At 36.4% G+C, this 23,711-nt stretch overlaps 1 protein-coding gene across 2 annotated transcripts in view; it reads right to left on the reverse strand.

Annotated features, from left to right (window-relative positions):
- Window positions 1-23,711, reverse strand: part of Dgk (diacyl glycerol kinase 1) — a 152,757-nt gene that overhangs the window by 4,741 nt on the left and 124,305 nt on the right. The window contains exons 4-17 of one of the 2 annotated variants that reach the window (XM_072005617.1): window positions 16,721-16,852; window positions 16,290-16,503; window positions 13,362-13,523; window positions 4,183-4,305; window positions 3,785-3,834; window positions 3,352-3,426; window positions 2,741-2,978; window positions 2,266-2,471; window positions 1,638-1,814; window positions 1,256-1,550; window positions 1,058-1,182; window positions 679-966; window positions 357-558; window positions 70-251 (exon numbers count right to left, since the gene is read on the reverse strand). In XM_072005617.1, coding sequence (XP_071861718.1) covers window positions 70-251; window positions 357-558; window positions 679-966; window positions 1,058-1,182; window positions 1,256-1,550; window positions 1,638-1,814; window positions 2,266-2,471; window positions 2,741-2,978; window positions 3,352-3,426; window positions 3,785-3,834; window positions 4,183-4,305; window positions 13,362-13,523; window positions 16,290-16,503; window positions 16,721-16,852 — 2,469 coding nt within the window. The remainder of the gene's footprint in view (window positions 1-69; window positions 252-356; window positions 559-678; window positions 967-1,057; window positions 1,183-1,255; window positions 1,551-1,637; window positions 1,815-2,265; window positions 2,472-2,740; window positions 2,979-3,351; window positions 3,427-3,784; window positions 3,835-4,182; window positions 4,306-13,361; window positions 13,524-16,289; window positions 16,504-16,720; window positions 16,853-23,711) is intronic. The other variant, XM_072005618.1, reaches the window with a different exon arrangement.

Below are 23,711 nucleotides of genomic sequence, written 5' to 3' on the forward strand. Positions count from 1 at the left end.
AATAAAATATCTATAAGTGATCGATAGATATAATTAAATAATTACCAAGTGTTTAAAGGATCAACTTACAGTGCATGGACCCTGCATCCATGGTTCACCATCGATTTGCATCGGAAAACGTTTGCTAGTGGTGATGGTGACACTACTGCATTGTGCCAATCTTCTACCGGAATGACGAAGCCCAGTTTTCACTTGACCCATATGCAAACAGTTCTCTAAACCGATCACCTCTATGAGATTGTCTCCAATATCTATAAACATTACACTTATTTTTCATTTGCTCTAACTACGTCTCTCCAATTTGTTAAATGATTTATTGTCTATGCTTTATTGATATGCATTGTCCATGCACTTGCCTTGTATTGCGGCTGTAAGATCTACGGAATTAAAACTGCTGGTGCTCAGTTCTTTGTCTGGTCGTTTCTTCCGTTTACCAAGTCGATGTTTCGTATGGTGTTCGCCCCAGAGATTGGAACCTCCATGAGTAAAAGGAATGTTTAATAATGCGACACCTTGGAGAGAAGGTCCGTGTGCTAAATCTAACGGTGTTCCGTCACACTGTGAATGAGGAAATATCGAGACTATAATCGGTATTATTCGATGAACATTAATTCGTTATTAACCATTTTTTAACCATTTTTTTAAACAACGTTTTAAACGTTTTAAATATTTACGTACAACGATCTCTAGATCTTCGTGAAGATTTTTACAGCTGGCAGCAAATTGTTCCGTGGTCGCGTACTCAAAGTACCAAAGTTTGTTCTTCATCCGACTATTGAATTTCTCAGGATTCTTTTCCCTTTCCATGTGGAATTTTACACAGATCGCCGCGTCCACGCCCACAGAGAAGTAATTGTTAATGATATTGTACGGTATACTGTCTTGATTTGGTTTCATCTCATCTTTCTGATCAAGCACTTCTATCTGCCAACGGTCCATCATTACAGGTGTCGCTTTCTCTATTTTCTAGAAATTATTTCGTACAGCAATTTTAAATACGTTAGCCTCGTTTTAACTATCCGTATAAGAATGATCTTTTACAATGATATTTACATACTTTGAGTACTTTATGAATAGCTTCTCCTTCATAACCACCACCCCATCGCAAACACCTTGCAAGATCGTTGCCTGTCCCTAATGGTATGACACCTACGGCTGGTTGATGCTCGAATTGGACACGATCTGAAGTTTAAACACAAAATGATAGTTATAAATGGATCATCTGAATACCCAGCTCTCAAATTATTAATCGTACCCATAGTCTCTAACACCCAGCCAACGGTACCATCACCGCCGCAGCAGATCACCTTAAAGTCCTTCACGTCTTTGAACATTTGCAAACCCTGCATAGGTCCGCCCACGGCCAGATTATGAACTTGGCGCGGGTTCAGGATATATTGGAACTTCCTCAACATGCGTTCGCCTTGCCTTCCTCCGGATTTTGGATTTATGAACACCAGAAGTGGAAAAGTCCCCGGCGGCGGTGTAATTTGGAAGGACATAGCTGGCTGTTGATTAGTAGCAGCACCAGATGTCAGGAATCCACTTTGCTAATAGAATTTTGCATCTCGAATTAGAATCCTTTGATATAGCGTCTGGTTGGTGTTTAATCATTCAATTCAGCTCATCGCACTTACCGAGGTAACAGTCGACGACGAATCTTGACCGTGTTTGCTTCCCTTTTTACTGTCCCTAGATAACGATCTTTGCCTGTCTAAGACAACTGGACAAATCGCCGTAGGCGGAAGGATATGAACTGCGTACTCACCCAACGTGCACTCTGTCCTCACTTGCGAAACGCATCTGTTATGCAACTGTAAAATCGTTATTAACGTGAATAACGTTATAATTGTTGTTCGATAGTTACAACTAGACCGCGGATGTTTAAGCGAATTTATATGTTTACGAACATAATTACAAGAATGGAATGTAATCAGAGATTTGTTGCGTTCTATACTTTCGACGTTTTATGTATATTTCTATATATTATGTATGTTTACATTTTTACACGAACATGGATCAATTATAGCTTTATTATTTCTTTTATCTTTTAACTCTAGCTATTTCTATATTTCTTGCTGAAAATATAAAAAATACGATCTATAATTTTATATCGAAACGTACATTTTACACAAATTTTACATACGAAACTTTCAAACTTTCATATACACTTACAGCATAACTGGAATATCTGGTTGCCTACATACAGGCATCTATATGATTCATTGAAAAAAAGAAATAATTATAAAAGGAAAGACTACTCACTGTCAATTGACACCATCTGCAGTGCAAACCCGTAATCCCATTGTAGCTCTTGATAGTTTTTTTACATTTGAAACATTTGCCGTGACAATTTCCCTCGACCCAATGGTGCGCCATCGTTTGCGACGTCTTTTTGCTTTTCACGTAGGTGGCTATGCAAGAGGCTGGTGCTCTTTGTACGCATCTTTCGTGGACAGTGTACTTGCAGACTATATAAAAAGAAAACGGCTCGTTTGTCTGTTGCTTCAGCGCGAATGAAAAAAATTATTGGTACTCAAGACGCGGGTTACTGTAAACTCGATAAAGAGCGATATACTTTACGAAAATTGCTCCTCTTTCATCGCAGATTACCAAGGTGCAAAAGGAGAAAAGAGAACATATAAAAAGGCTGGAAGCTCATCGGATGAAAATGTTTTCTAGCAAAACATCCGTGAAAAAAGAACCGCTGTAACATCAAAGAAGCTCCGATGATACTTACAGACACAACAAAGGCCCTTCTTTCCGAGACCGACTAGCATATTCAAACAGAGATTGCAGTAGGCGGGTTTGCTAAAGTGTTTTAGCCTCCAGAGATGGTTACCGTCTTCCTTTACGTGAGAATCCAAGCCCAAAAGAACTAGTAGCGGGATCGTCGTCAGACCACCCCTTTTCCATTCTTCCAGAGATACCGTACCATCCGCGTCGTAGTCTATTTCTATCATCATATCTTGCAGTATCTAGAAATATCGAGGATTTACGTCTAGATATCGCTCATCAATTTCCCATCTCTTCGTTGTGTAAACAAAGAAGTTTTAGATTTTATGTATCTTCTTCCCAAACGTAATATCTCTTCTATAATATTTATAATAGAGTAACTGTTGGAGGAATTGTTTTATTACAAAATTGAAATTCACGATGTTGTTCAAAGTACATTTTTTTTTTTTTTTTTTAATGGGATGGTTCGTTATTTTAGAAAAAGTTTTTTGTATGAATTAAAATAAATGCTTTAAATGAAAAGAATTGTATTTAGATGAAAAATAGAGTTATTAAGATGCGCGTGGATACGACAACGTGCACCTGAAAAGGAATATTAATGATATTCCAACTCACCGGTTTCAATTCCGAGACGTCCCATCCGAGATACTCGGCGACATTCATCATCTGATTGACAATGCAGTCCATCTCCTAGGGAAGCGTGATAATAATATTAAAGCCGTGGCTACGTTAGATAAGGTGCTTTCGAATCGATCTATTTCAATTCGTTGATGGACTTCGTTGCCCTATCGACTCACGTATTTACGATTAATTGGTCGATAAATTTCCAATAGTACCATTTAAAACCTATAATCATTTCGTTTAACATATATGGTGAGAAAACGTTGAACAGAAATATAGATATAAAATCGACCATTTGAAAGGTCGCAAACTATTTGCAATTCTATGCAGTTTCCATTTCCTTCGCATTTAAAAACGTTGTCGATGAGAATCGGTTTTTTGTAGCAATTAAAGGAAAAAATAAAACAAAAAATCTCGTTCTACTCACGTTTGTGTCAAGAACGCCGTTCCCATCTGTATCGTACAGCCGGAACATGACTGAAAAAAAGAGAGAAAGGCAAATGAATTAATGCGCGTCGAAATTGGCGTGCAACAAGTTGCAGCAGATATGCAAGCTCGAGTGCACTGTATGCGAGTGCAACTAGCGAAGCAGACTGAGAAAATGACTGGCGTTGGACACGCGAATACGAATGTTCAAGGAATACAGCCGCGACTGTCGATGCATCTGTCTGTGAATTTATCTTTCATCGGACCATGATTTATGACAAAGTGACATAAGAACGCGTTAATGGCGAAAGGTTACCCAAGATCGGAACAAAAATACCCAATGCTCGCTTTCATAAGGTCTAATTAACTTTGATCGATACAAAAGAAACAGTTACTTACACTCTAATTTATCTTCTGGCCTACCAGCTTCCAAGAGGGAAAGATAGCACACGATATCCTTGAGGCTGACTTTAACCGAGTGGACATCTATCGTGCTCTGTTTTCTAACGAAGTTTCTCATTTCTGCGAAATGAAAGATAATGAACGATATTAAGATTTGTTTAATTCAATGCGTATCGTTTAACTGCCAGAAACATTCTGCTCTCTATTCATTTTCGTTTAATCCTTTTGTTACAAGTAATTATACCCGTAGATAGCCAATATCAAGCGTTCATTATATCGGATTGTAACATTCGTTCGTCTTCTTTTATTAAAATAGGACGAATTTGTGATGCAATTCGATATATCAAGCCCTTAACGCGCAAATTTTTCTTTGATTTAGTAGCGAAAATTGGATAAATTGTTGTGTAATATAAAACAACTAACAATAAAATAAATCGTCTTATAGTTCGAATCTATAAAGATCAATGACTAAAATGATCAGCCAAACTAAAAGCAATCTATGACCGTATATGTTACGGGCATGTATCGAATGGTTAAGGATAACTATAGTCGGACGTTAAAATTTCATCGAAGCTCTGTTTCAGCGTAACGTAGCTTCATATCTTTAGGTTAATTGGCATTCCTGTATTAACTGTGTTACGATATAATAGAATTGTACTTTTCGAAATCTACTCGCTTTTCGAGTGCTTAAATCAAACGTCTAATAAAAACTATCAAAACAGTGGTACGCTATAACCAAAGAGATTGAGATCCGGTGAAAACAAACGATCCGATACGTCGTTGCAATTTTCCACTAGTAACATTGCAGGATTCGATAGTTATATATTTCCAATATCGATATAGCACCCTTGTGTCCGTTTCGTCATTAGAAATATAAACCTGTCGAATCGTAAAACGTTGTTGCGATGAAATTGCAATAGTGTCGCATCGTCTGCAACGAACATAGATATAAAATACCATTACATATGATTGGCGCTTATAACGTGATTAGACAGTTTCAACTATTATTGCACACATTCCTGGATTTCTAATAAGTCCAGGAAAAGCTGTGGTCTCATGGTGACGTCAAAGTCGAAGAAAAGTCCGATCGGATATTATTTTTAGATTAGAACGAAATGGCTTTCGTCAGTCGTGTCTAAGAATCTCTACAAGGAACCTGTTGCTTCGTACGTAGCGGGGTTTAGGAGCCAAGTATCGATGCATGCACACGAGTACCGCTCTAATTATAACGATCGAGCATTGCACGTGCACGACTGTTCGTTGATAGACGCGACGAATATTCTTGGAACGATATTTGTAAGCAGAAATTTCGTGTTTTACCTTCGTAATTTCGCTCGATACGTAAACAATTTCTCGATCGAACGATCGAATACGGAAAAAACGTAAGTTACTGGGATCTTTGACATTTGATATTCTGTTGTTACATTGTTGCAGTATATCGTACAACCTTTCTCTGGTTCTGTAACAAAATGTAATTTAGTCGATAACTTGACCGTCTTACGATTTTCCCATTCTTTATTCCCCAATCTTACTTTAATTTCAACCAAGAAAAGTCTTTTAATGTTTTAAATGTTGCAATCGTTCTTTCTCAATTTCTTCGAACTTAAAAAGAACTTTGGAGTGGATTACTATGTACTCTGTTAAAGTACTCTGTTTTAAGAATTATTATTATTATTTATGGGAATTGTATAATAGAAGAACGCAAGAAAGTTGTTTGAAAATCCGAAAAACGATCTCCAAGTGACTTTGAACGACGTCGATGTAACCCTCAAATGACCTTGACACGATTTTGAACGCTTTTCGAGTATTTGTCGTAGTTTATTAAATCTTGGTATAACCTTGAATAATCTGGCATAGTTTTGAGCGATCTCGAAATATCTGTAAAAAATGTTTCAATCATCGCGCAAAGAAAAATATCGAATTTCATCGAAATAATATTCCCTCGAACTGGCCGATTCGGAACTATTCGAGGACACTCGAGGATGACTCAATAAAACGAGTAGAACGTGATTGTCTGACCGAGAGACAACTCGTGCGAGACTATTAGTTTGCCGTGTTCCTGATAAAAATAGTCCCGAATCGGAGACAAGACGAAGCCTCGAGACATCGATATTGTCCCTGTAATTCCTTCTCGTGATTTTACGAGTCTCTAGATACGTAGGCACCTGAGATGTCCCCATGAAGGAAACAGAGAAGAAAAACAAGAAGAATAAGAATAAGAATAAGAAGAAGAAGAAGAAGAAGAAGAGAAAAAAAAGGAGGAAGGTTAAAACGGCTAGTCACGAGGGAAATAAAACCGGTCGATCAATCGTTGAAGGCGAACGATTTATCTTTAGTACGCGCAACAACGTTGAAACAAATTCACCGGTAATTCTATTGCTCTCTGGCGGTCCATTTTGCCTCGTCCATGATTTCTTGATGGCTACGCTCGCGATTTATATTGCGGCGATTTCAAGTGACGCACGAATGAACCGCGAAAACTGATTTCATTCTCGCCGTCAAGAAACACGCGAAAAATCTTGTTTTCCACTCTTGAGCAAGCCATCGCACAGCTTAATACGTATCAGCTTGATGCTTCGTACTGTAGCGTTCGCTTTTGCTTTTCATAAAATTCTACAACTTCTGTTTTACTAGTAAAACTGATTCATCGTTATATAGCAGAGAATATCTTTGGCATAACTTCACCGACATTTACGTATGAAGATGGTAGCGAGGATGGTGTTCGATTGCTGTAAGTAAACAGTTGATTTTGAACAGACCACAGCAGTGTTATTTGTAGATGCAGCAACGCTTTCGTATTTCAACAAATATTGATATTGAACATGTAATTAAACGCTGTCGAATCTTTCGTCCGATGAAACCATTAACGTAAAAGCTTGTTTGCAGTGTGATACAGCGCAAACTTACAGGTTCGAGAAAGACAAAAAGAACACGATTGCCCCGACTAATTATTCTTCCAAACAACGAAGTTACTGGCGCGAAAGAGAGAAAAGGAGTTCATCGATCATCAGAGGTGCATGGTATACGGGTTGGTTGGAGAAACTTGGCTGCAATTTATTCCACCGAGCAACGTGATCACTGAGAACAATTAATTTAATTGAAACCATCGGTGCTCGCCGGATGACACGATTGATTGCCTCGCCACGACGATCACGGTGTAATGAATAACCGGACGGGCTAACTTATTCGACGTTATTTCCGGCCAGATTTCATTTCGCCGTATGAATAGAATCATCCTGAACGACCACGTGCATTGTTTCCCGCGACAATTAATCCGGTGCAACAACCGACCTGGTCTTTCGGCCACGTCGAGAAAGCGATATTTTTGCACAATGTTATTTTTGTTTGATAAAAGGGCTCGATGTTTCGCCTGTTTCGAACAACGAGAAGCGTTGTCCAATCGCGGAGAGCGTCGATGACACAAATGCTTTTCTGTCAACCTGGAAATTCATGACGCTTAAATTTTGCGTTATAGACACGGAGAAACGATTTTATTTAACAACGAAATTTCGCTCGTTTGTAATAATGCATTGTTAATTAAAAACGACGATATTCTACGTTGTCTTTGTAGTAAACATAAATTGATGACAAAGCACTGCTATCTTTAAACAATGGACGAGGTTGAAAGAGAGAAAGTTGTGTAAAATGTATTACACAAAATACATTTAAATATTCCGTAGTTTGCTACTTACAAGCTAGATAACAAGAAACAGGACTAGATTACTCGACATTTTATTTGTTGGAAGTATACTCAAGATTTAAATTACGGCTATTCTTTGTCAATTTCGAATTCTCCGTCAAAATTGAAATATTTATATTACAATAAAAATTTCTATTCGAAAAACACATGGTATTTAGTATAATTCTCATTTGTACACCGTGTTGAAACTATATACTGCATGTAATTTTGTGACACATCGATATTAATAACATTTGCAATCTGATTCATTGTATGTCATCCAGACATCCAACAATATACACTGGTTGAAGTTTTCAGAGAACGAAAATAATCCATTGAAATCGCAATTAATCTATCTTTATCCAACTTAGAAATATTGTCTTCGTCTCACCTTCCTTCAACAATGCACCAGGAATATCTGGTAAACGTGTTCGAGCGCCCTTCAGCACCATTGTGTCAGGAATCGATGATTAACGGCCGACTCCAGAGTTGGAGAACACGGAAGCTTCGCAACCGGAAGACGATGAAGTTCCAGTTGGAAATGCTATTAAACAATCATCGGCCGCGATCAACGATTAATATATAGCGGGAAATATGAAGATGACACTTGTTGCTTGCCGCGTGACTCGAGAGATACTGAGAAAGTATATCGAGAGAGCTTAACGCCAAGAAGAGTCGCGATGTACTTTAAGGTTGACGTTATTTATACCAGATGATACTGGTTCGGCGTTATTTTAGGATTCGAACGAATACGCAAACTCATCGGTGAACAGCGGGATAATTGAACAACGAAAACGACGGTCTATGGATTGCTGAAAAATTGATTCGCTTGTATACTGGTCGCTATTGATTGAAACAAGGAAGAACAGAATGTGACCTGATATATACATTTCCCGTGTCATTGGTTTTATTATCGGATCACTTATTCGTACCTTTGGTTTGATAACTATTAATTAATATGACCCTATTACTTGCCGAGCTTAATGTACCTGCGTGTATACGTATCTCATCGTTTCTAGGAAGTTGTATTTGATTGTAGTTGATTTGGAAGCGTCAGTAATTAAAAATCTTTGCTTTAGAAAATAAAATAATAATATTTATATGTAAAATAAATTAGAAGATAAATTAACAACATGGGAAAAAGTTAATACAAAGAAAAGAGAAAATCATAAACTTGCAATTTCTGTTGCTAAAGATAAAGGGATGAATTTCGTATATATTCAAGTATAAGAGTATTCTCATTGTTTACCATTAATGAAACAATATACAGGATACGCTACTTCTTTACATTTGCACATAAGATTAAAATAATACAATATATAATATAATGTAATTAAAATATATAATTTGCATATACAATATTGTAATACATTGTTTTAACTATACGTTGTTAAACGTACGTTTTATATTGCACGACGTACATACGTCTTTCGGTCTGTCTATCGTTCGAATGTTTTTTCCAAGGGAATGTTTTTCCATAAGGTTGCTCTTTTTGATCAAGAAACGAAGGTGACAACGTTTAAACGAGGTAAAGCGAGAACACAACGTTTGATGTCGTCGTTGCCTCAACTCTTTTCATGTTTCAAAAATATACCGCCTTTGAGATTTCGTCGTTTCCTTCTTTGCCCAGGACAACTCCGCAAACAGTTAATCTTGAATTTTCTCGAATTACTCCGTGACATTTCACAAAGATCAAGCTGTCATTTAAAAATGGATATTTACGCGGTTTCCTGTATCTAGGAAGGCGCAAAGGTTTAGTCTATCTCGTCAAAATCTTGTCAAAGTCAGCTAAATATTTCCTGACGTTCAAGGGCACTAAAGGTCACTCTTTATTGCCATTGCCTGTTCTCCTTTACACACACCGTTTTATCCTCGTAACTTTCGAACTTTACAGTTATTATATTTACAGAACTCCATTTACCTGAACGAAGATTCAGTTAGTGCTTGATTAACTGGACTCCTGTCGATTGAATTAATGAAGCTCTCTCGATAGAATAATCTGAATAATCTGAAAAATTACAGGTAGCCGATAGAGTTGGTGAACGTTTGTTACGTGAACTTCAGTTTCATTCATAACGATAAATTATGAAATATTAAAATGTGACTACAAATTCAAACAAGTGAAATGATCTAATATATATTGAATACATCTTGTAAAAATGATGATCCTCAACAACAGCATTATTGGGTTGTAGATAAGCAGCAAAAATGTGAGTTAAGTTACTTATTATGGTTTCCCAATTTTTAATAACAAGAAAAGCATTTTTAATGCTTTAGGAAGAGGCAATTAATCGATAATTAAAAATAACCCGTTATGTTTCCTTCGAATTTAAACAATTTTTAAACCACTAAAAGAGTCGACAGGGTGAAAATGCAACCTAAACTTTCGAATATTTTATTTTACAGTGGCTATAAAAAGTGTTTTCTAACAAAACTACTTTTAATTATCAATGACATTAAACGAAGATTAATACGAACGCATTAACACCTACTTTTCAAAACGTTTCAAACAATCATCGGTTCATCTGATTAACAGGGACGATGGCTCGTTTGTAGAGACGCGAATAAAAGCTTGGTAAAATTGAACAGGCTTGCGGGGCTGGTATCTTTTCAATTCCGTTATGATAAGGAACGCACTTCCTATCGAGCTGATGCGCCAAGTTATAATTCAACCGCGTTTACGATCGCGTTACATAGGATCCCCAGGAATAATGCATCGACGTAAAAATCGGTGGGCGTACGGAACGAAACTTTCCTTTATCATATCGAACGTAACGCGTTTCCCTTCCAGCAAAGAAAATTCCACTCCATTCTCGGAGCACATGAATTTTTCCAGCGTGCAAAGGGTATTCTCGTGTCGCTGTTCCGTTTTCTACGGTTATCCACAGGCTCGCGGATCGTATTTTTTGTCGGTCTTAGCGATACATGACTTTCTTGGGCCACCGACTATCTCATCAGTATGAAAATTAGCCCCAAATATCCGGCTTCTTAAATTGAAATCCCACTTTGAAAGTCGAGTGGTAATAACGCGCTGTTCCACCGGAGCTGTCACGAAATTTATCGTCGGCTGGTCCAGGATACTGGTTTTAATGGAACATTCGAACTATTATTCTGCAGCTGGAGAGGAGATCTTCCGAGTTTGTATGTAGGTCGTGATGAGATTGTCTTTTACTACTGGTAAAATATTTTTCACCGACACTTTTACCGATGTAATCATTACTGTCGTGTCTCATTATACCGCTAATGAAATTTCAATTATATAACATATAAATACAATAGGAATATAAAAATTTTCTATGGTAAGTGTTTAAATAGCTTCGCGAAGCACCTAGTATACCTAGATTTTTATGATGTCTAACTAGTGTATGTCGTCTTTCTATTACGTTATAAATCTGAACTATTTCTTAGATCTTTCTACTTTTTCCCCTTTTCGTACGTGGCTCCTTTGAAAATTTTATTCACGAAGTCTTAACATTAGAATTATTGATAACTAAATGAATAGGATTTGGAACTTGCGCCAAAAATGTGTAGGTCACCACTTCTGAGAAAACTCTACATCTGATCTTTTAGTTTTCTCAAGCACTGAAGCCATCGACAGCGTATAGACAAAAGACTGGGTCGAAGGCAAACCATAAACAGTAGATAGGCGACGTTGGCTTCAGGGTTTTCAGTCATAGGGTAGCACTGCTAGCGTGCGGATCTGGATCAGCTCAATTACATTCCGAATTTTGTATTTACACTTTAGTATTCAAAATATATATTTTCTACCTTACAATTTATTCACGCGTTCCTTTGTATTCACATACATCTAATAAGCTCAACAGTAGGAAAAGATACGAAGATCACATCGCGCAAATTTGTTTATTTTCTGATTTTAACGTTATCTTAGGATTAACCAGGAGGATTGTAATATGGCATAATTGAAGATGGAAATAACCTGTTGAATCAAGAGATGCAGATCCTTTAAAAATGGTTGGTAAGCCGATAACGTCTTATGGAAGTTATTCAAATTTCAAAAAATGGGTCAAATTTATAATGTTTTTATAAAAAATTACTGTGTAAAATTCGTAAAATTCTAATAATAATATTTAAAAGCTCCCCTTTCCTTTGACATCGACATCACGTTGATACGGAAGAACATACGACAAGTAAGCTTCCATTGAAAATAATTTTTTACCAAGCAAAATATGACCGGACATGCGTCAACAGCTTTTGCGCTGCGTTATAATCGTGACGTAGAGACTAATCGATTAAAACATCATCGAGCTACCACGGACGCGACCATTAAGTACTACACATTCTTACAAGTTTTACGGTGTCGGGCAGTTCGCCTTTATGACATCGATTTGTTTGCCAATCTATATGTCACGACTTATCGTAAAGAATCTTACGACGATCATAGAGGAAAAGAGACAGAATTACGTTACGATCATCCTGTGATGCCATCGTCGTTTAACTCGAGATGGCCTATAGTCGCAGAATTATTCTTCGTTCTACTTCGAACCGGACGTTTATCGGCGTTGTACCATTATGTTCCTCGAAACAGAATCTCTGTGCATTCCATTTGAAATGCGACCAAAAGCTATAACTTCCTGTTCGAGTTAAACAGAACGACTTATGTATTTCCCTTGCACGTAAATTTTAATATCGTCGTCCTGCTCGAACGCAAGTTTTATATCCATTGCCAGATGTTTTTGAACTTTAATGTCATTTTTAGGATTCATAATGTTATCCAGCTGACCCATTGACACGAATAATCGAATGTTAAGCAGCTTGGAATATTATGGCTGCTTCTTATTAATAAATTGCCGATGTTTATGCAAATTCATAATTTTATACGTAAGTAAGGAAATGGGATCTGGGCAAATATTATGTACACTGCATGCTTTTTTGTTAAAATTTGAACTTTTACATTTCCTACAAATGCATAAATATCCGCAGTTTACTTACTAATTTAAATGTCTTGTTAGCTGTCGTTCTTCCTACATTTTTGCGCTTCTCATATTATAATGAAATCCTAAATGTGTTGGTGTTGACAGAGATAGGACAGGCAGAGTTAGGAGAAGCGTGTTGAAGAATAGTAATTTGGATTGAGAAAAACTAGTATACAGGAACGTTTAACGCGAAAGAATTAGTATGCGAATAGATTTTAATAGACTATGAATATGCAGATTTTTACCAACATAATTTAACAAAATTTACTTTAGATATTTTTCTATATGAAACTCAAATATCCCACAAATGCGTAAAAATCCACGATCTACCAGAAAAATTAATTAATCAAAATAATCTTCTATGTTTTCGTAAAACAAGCACCTAAATAATTTTGTTCGATTCAACGGCGACACCGTGAGAAATAAAAAGAGCAAGAAAAGAGAGGAAAGAAAAGAGAACAAGCGGGCCATCGAATCGCCGTAATCCCGTTGAAAAGCAATGAAATGCCGAAGAGGAGCGTGCAAATTGGTCCACATCGTCGTTAACATCCAACTTCACCTACCTTCCAATTTCCCGTTGTTGACGAGCAGCGAATTGTTCGACTTCCTGGACGAATTCCGCGACATTTGGCTGTGACTTGGGCTGCTGTCAGTGCTTTTCTTCTCAATCACATCGTGACAGCTGTACGAGGTGTGCTGTATCGTCAATATAGGATGGACGCTTCCTTGAAGCCCCCAAACGGATGAAACACAAGAGAGGATATTGCCAAGTGAGTGGTCGAATGACCGAACGAATGATGGAGCTTTCTGATTTATCGTGGCTCCGATTCTCGATTTACTATACTGGCAAAGCAACGCCTAATGGATGTTCGTGGGGGTACATTGCGTTTCTGACCGCTTTTGTCTCCGATTTCGATCAATCAGATGCACAAACACGGATAAACCGACACCGAGCATTTAATGCACGCGCGTTGAATTTCCCGTAACAGCCGACATTTGCCCGACAGAAGGACAGAGTTACCGATATTGTCAATAATGCCGCGTTAAATATTATTCCATTCGCGTTTGCTATTAAACCAGTCATTAACGAGACTTTCGATTTTCAATAGTACGGTTGCCAGGGATTTCGATGGAAATGATAATTAGAGGAGCAAGTTTTCGGTTGGTTAATTGGACCATTCCCTCGGCCGGTTAAAATTGTCTTCGTTTGTGGCCTTGGTCCATCGAACCTGAACTAGAGAAACAAGAGAAAATTCCTTTGGCTTGGCAACCCACTCTTATACTTTCTGTTACGTTACCTCGCAAATAGTTAGGACTTTTTCACACATCTTTTAAATGAAAATAAATATTTCTATCATTTTCTCATAAACGTTTGGTTGCTATTGCCCTCTGGAATTTGCTATTATTCTCATGACAAATTTCATTGCTTCAAAATAATAAAACCACGTTACTTATGGGATTCTCCAAATTTATGTATAGAATAATTGCAAGTAACGATACGATAATAAATCTCCTTTTCTACGCTTTCATACAAAGCAACCGATGAAAGACGATCAACCAGAAATTTCAGTGTCCAGGGTTCTTTGTGCACGATGTCGCACGCGGATAAAGTCAGACTAATGATTTGCTTCCTCTCGCAGTTTCCACCTTATCTTCCTTTGTTTACGCGGAAATTTCACAAAGAAAGTTTTCCGAATGACTAAGAAATATATCGCAATGCGAATGACTGGACGAATAAAATCATTCGTTTGAAATATCTCCTTCTCTTTCACAGTGAAATACTCTTTCACGTAGATTGCTGTTGCGAAAGAAAATTGACACCCTGGACGATTTCGCGGCAAGATTAAATCATCAAATGAAACCAGTAATCATTCACGGTGACCCACTTTGTACGATCGATCGATTTTTTCTGTGTCATAACTTTGAAACTCGCGATTATACATAGTACTGGCCGGTGACAATGTCAGAAACGTTTGGCCGTGCAATGTATCATTCGGTATTAGAGTGTGCGTGAACCGAATAAAAATAATCGACGGTTGTTTTGCCAGTAGCGTTCTTCGGGATGTTCGTCAATGTGTTAAATGGTAAAACGATGAAATTGCGCTTTATTTATTATATTATCGAAAATATGACGAATTACTTGTGTATTTAAATGGCAATAAATTAAACTTATCCATATGAGATGTTGTTTCATGAAAGTTTGAATTTAACGAGCCCATAAGGAAGATATGAAACTCTCATTATTGGCTGCTTCAAACGATTAAAACATAAAATTAAATCTAGGAAAAGTGTCATGTTTGTACATTACGTTTGTACGTAAAAGGTAAAGTAAAAGTTAAAAACCTTATCTGTTCCATCTGGAAAATATTTTAATGCGTTATTTATAAATATATTATTACATTTTTATATTATATTATTATATGATTTCAAATGACTTAAAAACAAACTGTGGATAAGGAAACTGTTCTACGTAATAACTGTCTTCTATGAAATGACCTCTATTCCAAGAATTTTTTAATTCTACTGACAATTCTTATAAATTTACAATAACGAAATTGTCGAGTTATGTAGAAATTATTCTGATTAAGTATAGATTATTTCGAAGAAAATAGTTATGAGCGCAGTAAAGGTGACATTTCATATGCGCTAACTGGATACCCTGAGTTAACATTTCCTTAAAGTTGTGATTTTATAATTGTCTACAGTGCAATTATAACAGAGGCATGTATGAAAAGCATCTATTGTCTAATCCTCTTGTATCCCGCGAGAAACAGCTAGTTAATGCAAACATTTCAGTCGGTTTCTCTCTGAGTTAGAGGAAGTTAATGTTGCATAATGTCCCTGTAAACGCGCACTGGTGAAAGATGATTCAGCGCGTTTACGTGCACGTATATTGCGTTTACACTGTAAATACCTTTATCAGGGACCTAAATTTATCGTCGAAGGACATTCTAAATAGACCTTTCCTTCGTCAACGTTTCAAGGATTAAAAGGCTGCGAGTAATTAGAAGCAATAATAGCTTTCTCTCTCTTTATAAGATTTGAAAACAGTGTATGTATTCAATTTGTTTAACAATATTGGATTAAACATTGCACGAGAAGAGATTCTATTTTAAATAACTCTTCGATGATTTGGCAAGTTGGATCATTATCACGAGCGTTAAATATTGTATTTTATAACAATAAAGTAAAGAATCGAATGAGAAGGCCTTTTATCTCTGCGTAACTGGACTGCAGAGATCTACGCAAATTGATATTTTTCGAGTTTTTATATTTTTTTGTCTGCGCACCTTTAAGTTTCCCACGGATGCAAAAAGATCCAAAATAATTAAATTTACTTGAAAAATAATTTGAATTCTTTTAAAATTTTACTTCAGTCATAGAGTTTGAATAGAAGTCATAGATATTGATATCTTAGTTTTCTTGATTTCTTAGGAAATAGTGAATGTTGAATATCTGTGTGATTCAGTGAAAGATGAAATGTTCATTACCTGTGCGTGCTCTGGTGGAGGCTTCGCTTTCCGTTCTATGGTGTCCTAAGGCTTGCAACTTCTCCGTGAGACCATGAATTTTGTCGGCCAAGGAAGAACTATGTCCTTCCGACGACGTTCCACCAGGTAAACCGGTGTTGTTCACGTTGCTGCTGGACGTTGTGTGAGACGTAATGGCAGCACAGGCGGTTGTCGACGATAGCACAGCCATTTCCTGATGCAGAAATTATTATCCTTGGTAATTTAAACGAACACATGATATTTTATGAACACAAAAATTTAACGGAACTCCGAGTAGTATAATAGATTGGATATTGATATTATAATTTCTCCAACACTATTTTCATCTCCTTCCCTTTCAATGGCTATTATAAGGTCACTCCTTTAAAAAAAGGAAAGGATTTTTTAGAAATTAAATAGAAAAATCTTACCTTGAAAGCTTTTCCATCGACTCGAGGCACCTTCTTAACGAACGATAAAAAAAGATGTCGTGAAAGTTCGTCGGGGGTTGACACTTCGAGATAGGTGTCCAAAAATTTACGAAATCCTTCGTAATCGATGTCCTGAAACAAGAAAATTCATTCTATGTTGATAACATTTATTTACAAAATTTCAGCATAAAAATAAATTTATCCTAATTGGCATTGTAATTTGCTATATAAAAATGAATGACAGTAACTTTAGTTACTATAATTTCTTCATCTCGAACTAAAGTTTCCCTTAATCGGGCAAGTGATCAAGGCGTAGCTCATTCACTGATAAATGCCACACAAGTCGATTATTTATGCAAACCTGGCAACTGCGAACCGTTTATTGCTCAACCTGATCGATAGTACTTAATTTAATTAATCATCATCCCTGGAGTCTGTTCTCGAAACAGATTACGGCTAGGTTTATCACTTAAACATTATGTTGATATAGCAAATCCCAATTGCATTACCAAATCTCCATTGAATATCGTCGTAGATCATCGTCGCTTTATCATTGATATTAAACCGTCACGCGAACGTCGCAGCAGCTCGTTTTCATTGACATTTAAATTCGTTTGAAAGTTACAAATATCATCAATATGTGTCACATGTGACTCAAAGTCTTTTCAAATTCACAGAGATCATTCATTAATAACGTTAACATTCAAAGCTATTTGAAGATTGCGCAGAGTCATGGAAGTCGTGTCGCTGAAGTTCAAAGTTTAAAGATGACGAGACTCTTCAATGATGATTACTATGTGAACAGTAAACGAAAGATAAAAATGTTAGAATAATATGTGGCTTTTTATAAACGTAAAACAAGTTATTATATTATATTCGCAAAGCGTATTTTCTAATCTTGACAATACTTGCCAATTAGTATTCGTATTAGGTCGTCCGAAAAGTTTCTTTCGTTCCGTAAGGTGATAATAGATGAACAACAATTTCTGTTTTATATTATTTTATTAAATTAGGTGTGATCCATTTCGTTCTATTTCTATTATTTTGTATTTATATTTATTTTTTATATTTATATTTGTATTTATTTTTTATTTCTATTATTATGTAAAACGAAGAACATTGTGCGTCTATCATTTCCTTATAAAACGAAAGAAACTTTTCGGACAACCTAATATCTATCACGAACGTCCTCTACTCGATCTTTCCTAATCAAGCAATTTAATGATGTCCAGAATCTCCCCAGCATACATATTAACTCGATAATAGCAACGGCCATCTTGTAATCAGCGATGCTGAATAGTTTGCTCGGGACTGGTCGATCTGGATCAACTGCTATTATACATGGATTATGCGGCGATCTAAATCCTGTTAACGCGTAAGCTTTGTGCACACAAAGATGGTAGTACGGTGTTCGCGGGTGAAAATGAAATTCTGTCGCGCTTCGAATCACCATACGAGAAACTGCAGGATCATATAAATGGCTTTTGATCCATCGAATATAGGCAGTTTTCCGAATAGATTAAAATCGTATTGGCGATTGTGCGTTGGTAATACGAGCGTTTCTAGTGAAAGATTTCGGGACAAAAAGGATAGGACGAAATGAAATTTTACCAGAGCTCGGATAAAAGTCATTCGAGCACCTGTATAATGAAATAATTGCTTTAATTGGTTTGATATTTCCCTCGTCTGTTGGCATACCTGTTGATCAAGATTACGGCTATAATATTGCTGAAGAGCAAATTGCTTAAATACAGAAAAATGCTTTCAAGCGAAAAAACGTAAAAGATTCGTTGTAACGAAATTAATTATATTTTATGTATTACGATATTATATATTTGTTACGAATAAATAATATGCGCGTTGGGAAATTTCTTTGGTGCGGATATTTTTTTAATTTGAATTGTTAAACATTCCATTATTTTGATGCTCTCCCTTGCTATTAATTAATTCACTTTTCGCTCGTAAAATTTCGTTTCGCGACCCGTACATAGGCTGATATTTTAACATAATCGATAATTGCAGATGCCTTTTAGAGCATGTTCGCACGAAATTAATTAGCATTCATTAGTTGTCGCTTATGAATATCAGTTATAACCATCCAGGTTGTTTGTTACAATTAGAACTTGACGAAGGATCTCGAATAATGCGTTTGTGATATCATATATGATTAATTATTGCGGCTTCTTCCTAGACTCCTCCTTCGTTATTAGAACGCTCATTATACATGCTATTACTTTAACGACTTATCTTGTTCTCCATTTATTGCTCAATAAATATTTCTACGATTACTTTCTATACAGAGAATTGAGAATTGTGGATATTAATCGCCGAAATAAATGTAAAGGAACACTTAGATTACACTTGGAATTGATACCAAAATAGTTTCAGATTTATTTAACATGTGATTTACAAGATATTTGTCGATACAAATTTGCACGCGTCTCACCATCTTTTTTACCACACTACCAACGCAACAGTTGCATTCTTCTGTTTTACGAGACGCTGTGCTCGCACATGCTCACTATTACGCGGCTAATTTAGTGTAGCACACAAAATTACACATATTTCAATACACGCAGACTTAAATTTCGGAGCATAATAGGTTTTTATATTTTTGAGTTTTATATTAAAATTCTTTTCAGTCATGAAGCAACATTAAAATAAAAAAGTTAATAAAAATGTACTTATCATTTTTTGCCGAATGATCTTCATTTAAAAATGGAATAAATTCAACAGCAGACTGATATGTTTAGCTTGCAGACTGACATTTAACAAATTCTACCATCTACGGTAGACTGTACATTTGCGAAACAAAACATCCTCTGTACAGAACTTCAATGAAGCCATTTATTCGTCAGCATGTTAAACAGTCTATTCATTTGGTACAACCGGCATTTGTAACTTCGCATCAGAATTCAGGACGGCCGGTCGCCGAAGTCGCCGACATCTTCTAATTGCTTGGCCAAGTTAATGAGGAAACAAGTCTACTACGAGTCGCTGACGACCAACCCAGTTTCGCATTTTATTTGAACAGATCCTTTCGAGAGCGATATTTATCGATGTTCCCTTGCCGAGGACGGAGGGCGTTGCCTTTTACCATTCTTTTTCTCTCCTTTCCTTTGCTTTCTTTCTTTTTCTTTCTTATCTCCTGTTCGCTTCACGTTGAACCGAAGCGCCACAGACGATAAAGCTTTTCGACGGATCACAGTTGCAAAACGAAAGGACACGGTTACTTGGCCGCAAGCGACCGATAACGCAACACGTTCGTCCCCAAATAAGGGATCATCTCCAGAGAAGAAAAAAGAAAGCAATTTCGATGCTACTGTTCCGTAAATGAAGTCGAAACGACGTGTACACGTGTCACTGTTTTGAGGAGGAAGGAAGATGCTGCATAAAGGTGCCCTATATTGTAAAATATTATTTCGAAATTGTGATTCACAGTCCGAGATTCGAGAGTTTCATCTGTTTACGTTTTATATTGCTTTATACCGCAGAGAGTTATTTCGTAGAAATATATTTTTAGAGTAATTTTCCTTTTATCCACTAAGTGAAACAGATTTAAAATAGTTCGCCATCATTGTGAGAATCAATCGAGACGATGCTGGTCCGGCGAATGCTCGAATTTACTACTTAACAGGCAAAACCTGATCGTTCGCCGCAGTTGTATTCTGCCTAGAGTTTCTACGATATTTACAAAGCGACAACATTGCGAATGTCGTTGATTTTACAAACATTCTTCAAGCGAAACAACTGATTCAAACTTGTCCTAACTTCAACTAACTAACGATTGTGCTCGGGTCGCGGTTTACGTTTTACCCGCCAGTTAATTAAGGCAAGTGGTGCATATACCACATTTTCCTTAAAAGACTCGTACAACTTTAACGATTCAATATCATTTTCAAGAAAAACTCCAAGAGGTTGTCTGTTCAATAGATTGGAGTCTAGTTGCGGTTACATGTACTTGTGAATCATTTAAAGCTCGATTGACAGGTAAAATGCCTTTTACGATATCCTTTTACGATGTAAAAAAGTTGTATATAGCACTTGTAAAAAGCAGTTTTTATGGCAACCTTCGTGTCGAGGTGTGTTTAACGAACGAAGAGGAAAGAATATTTCGAAATGATGTTATAGAGTACAACATGAATTATTTTATAAAATCTTATATTAATTTTTCATGAAATTATTACTCATGAGCTTTAATTATATCGTGATAACTAAGAACTTATATTATAAAGACACCTAAAAAAGTATTTTCGATATTCCCTTTAACCCAGCAAACACGATATTAACCATAAAATCAATACAAAAGGTTGCAATGCAAACATCCAATGCAAAACTTCCAATTCCAAAGTTCAACAACAGAATTCTCTGTGCAAAGTTCCATCAAGGCAATTACTCTAAGAAAACAAAATATTGTACTGAAGGATCAGCACGGGTTATTTAGAAATTCTATTTCACGCCAATCAACGATCCAACCTAAATTCCTAATTCCTAACTTTATCCAATCTCATTATCCCACCGAAGAAAAACAGACAGAAAGAAAGAAATAAAATAGAATACTCAGAAACTAAAGAGAATTCGTAGAAAAGAAAGCGATACGAAAGGTGTTGAAAGTAAACTCTAGAAATTTTACTTGAGAGAAAGATGAGACGATGGTGAACAATAGCAGAGCGATTCCTTCAGCGATCACAAATCGAGCGTAGTCATGGATTATCCTAGGATATACGATCGTATGAATGTCCCGGAAACTGGTTCACGTTCGTTGGTCGCAGGAATATCCGCATGAATGAGACAGGACAGGACCATTAAGCTTTGGGAAGAGACAGTCTGTAGAACTCGTGAAGGGCGAGAACTCGTACCGGGGTGAGTTTGAAGAAAGATAGAAACGAGGTTGTTCTCAATGGTCACGTAAGGGGATGCTGGTGACGTCAGTGGGCCGATGACATCATCCTGAGGTCGTCATAACCTCGATAAGGCTGCCGGGTATATAGGTCAAAGAGAGAAGAGAAGGATTCGTAGGAAGAGGGAGCGCGGGATATTTTCAAATGTCACGTAGACTATCGTAAAATTGACGCATTGCTCCGTTAATACGTAGCATGGAATCAGGAAAAATGGCAACCAGGATCACGGTACCTTCTGTGAGACTTGATTTTACGATGAGCTATAGCTGGTAAATTATGAAAGATGGTTGAGGTTTTGTTATGGAAAATTGTAAATTCTAACGTCTAGCGTATCTGGAGAAATATTTTTGTTACGGTAATTTTAAACAAAGATAATTGAACAAAATATAGTGGTCGATCAGGAAAGAAATTAGCTCTATTGAGAAAATCTATTTGTTTGCCAAATTTGGGTTTAAACGATGGTAAATTTGGAAAATAGTATAACTTGGAGAAAAAAAGCAAACGTACAGTATTGCATTACATTTAATTTCAACATGTATTTATTTGATTATTGAAGTATTTTTAAAAAATGTATGGAATCGTGAAAATGATAAATAAGTGTAGTAAAGAGAAAAACTTATACATCTATTTCTATGTAATAGTATATGATTATGAGATGATTATCCTTTGAAACTTTTGCATGCAGCTACATGTACAAAGGGTGTATCGAGAGTTCTGGAAGTGCCGTGAGAAGATTATTAAAGTCTCTTGAATCTGTATTCATACTGAATCGCATGCTAATCTATTTTACTTACCATATATTCATAATTTATCAGCAACATTCTATCCGTATCAACGCTATCAAACTATAATCTAATATCGATCACTCGCATATTTCGTAATATCTATCCAAATCCTTTAATTCGCGCATCTCTTGATGCTTCAGTTTCTAACGCATCGTTTGCAAAAACGAAAAGTTCAAATAATAAATACGCATCGATGTTACAGCACGGTAAGCGAAAATTCGTTAAACTGAAATAGGCGAATACATTGAAAACGTAACGCAGTTTTAAAAGCAGCCGATTATCTGTTTAAATATTCCAATTAACTAGCAGTAAGCGGTTCGTTAATCCAAATCCTTTAATTCTACCGCATAGTTAGAGAAGGAATTTTCATTCACCAACCGCGCGTTACGAATCGTGGTTAAAACTAACTCAGCACGTGTTTACACGTATTATATGGGCACCACACAGGGTTTGATCATTTGATAGGGGGGTGGAGCACAGTGTCAACAATTGAGGAGCCAGGAATAGCTCGGTCGTCCATGTACTTGGTCTATAAGGAGACCTTAAAGGTTGCCTGCTACGAAGGTGGGTTGGTTTCAATTAAACCTCTTATGGAGAGAATCCACACCTTGCTCAAACATAATAAGCTTTTCACCCCTATGAGTCTGGGTGAAGTTCTATAATGATATATACTACTCGTTTTCCTCGTTATAAGGAACATCCTTTATGCTCTGATTAAAAGAATTTTCATACCCTGTTGCTGCACCAGTTGTGACTGATCAGTTAATTGCCTGGTGAAAACTGGCAACGGTACAGACTCTATTGGAAATTGCGGAATTTCAACTTCTAGTTGCCTATTAACTGAATTTTATTACTACGATATGGTATAAAGTGAACCATGAAAGTAATTGAATACTTACTATAGAAAACTTTTATGTCCATATCGTATGTGTTATATAAAACATTTTGAAGTTTCGTTAATGCTGTAACGAGACACAGAGTATCGTCGTTATATAGGTAAGGTATGAAACCAATTTGAAAATGTATGTACACGATATTTATTGCAAACATATATTTAAAATTACCATAAAGCACGAATGGTCAGTTATAGTAAATGTTAAAGATGGTCTCACTGAATATTGACACTTGTTAATATAATTGATTGTTTGAATCGTTTTTTCATCTCTACGAAATATATACTTCTATCAAATATTTTGTAATTTCTATGTACATTTGCAGATTTATTTTAAACTTTATAATTGTGACGACCGAGTCACATCGTAGTGCCAATGAAACTTCAAAATGTGTCGTGTGAGTCTAATAATA

The sequence above is a fragment of the Bombus fervidus genome, chromosome 6 (genome assembly GCF_041682495.2).
Source record: "Bombus fervidus isolate BK054 chromosome 6, iyBomFerv1, whole genome shotgun sequence".
Lineage (NCBI taxonomy): Eukaryota > Metazoa > Arthropoda > Insecta > Hymenoptera > Apidae > Bombus > Bombus fervidus.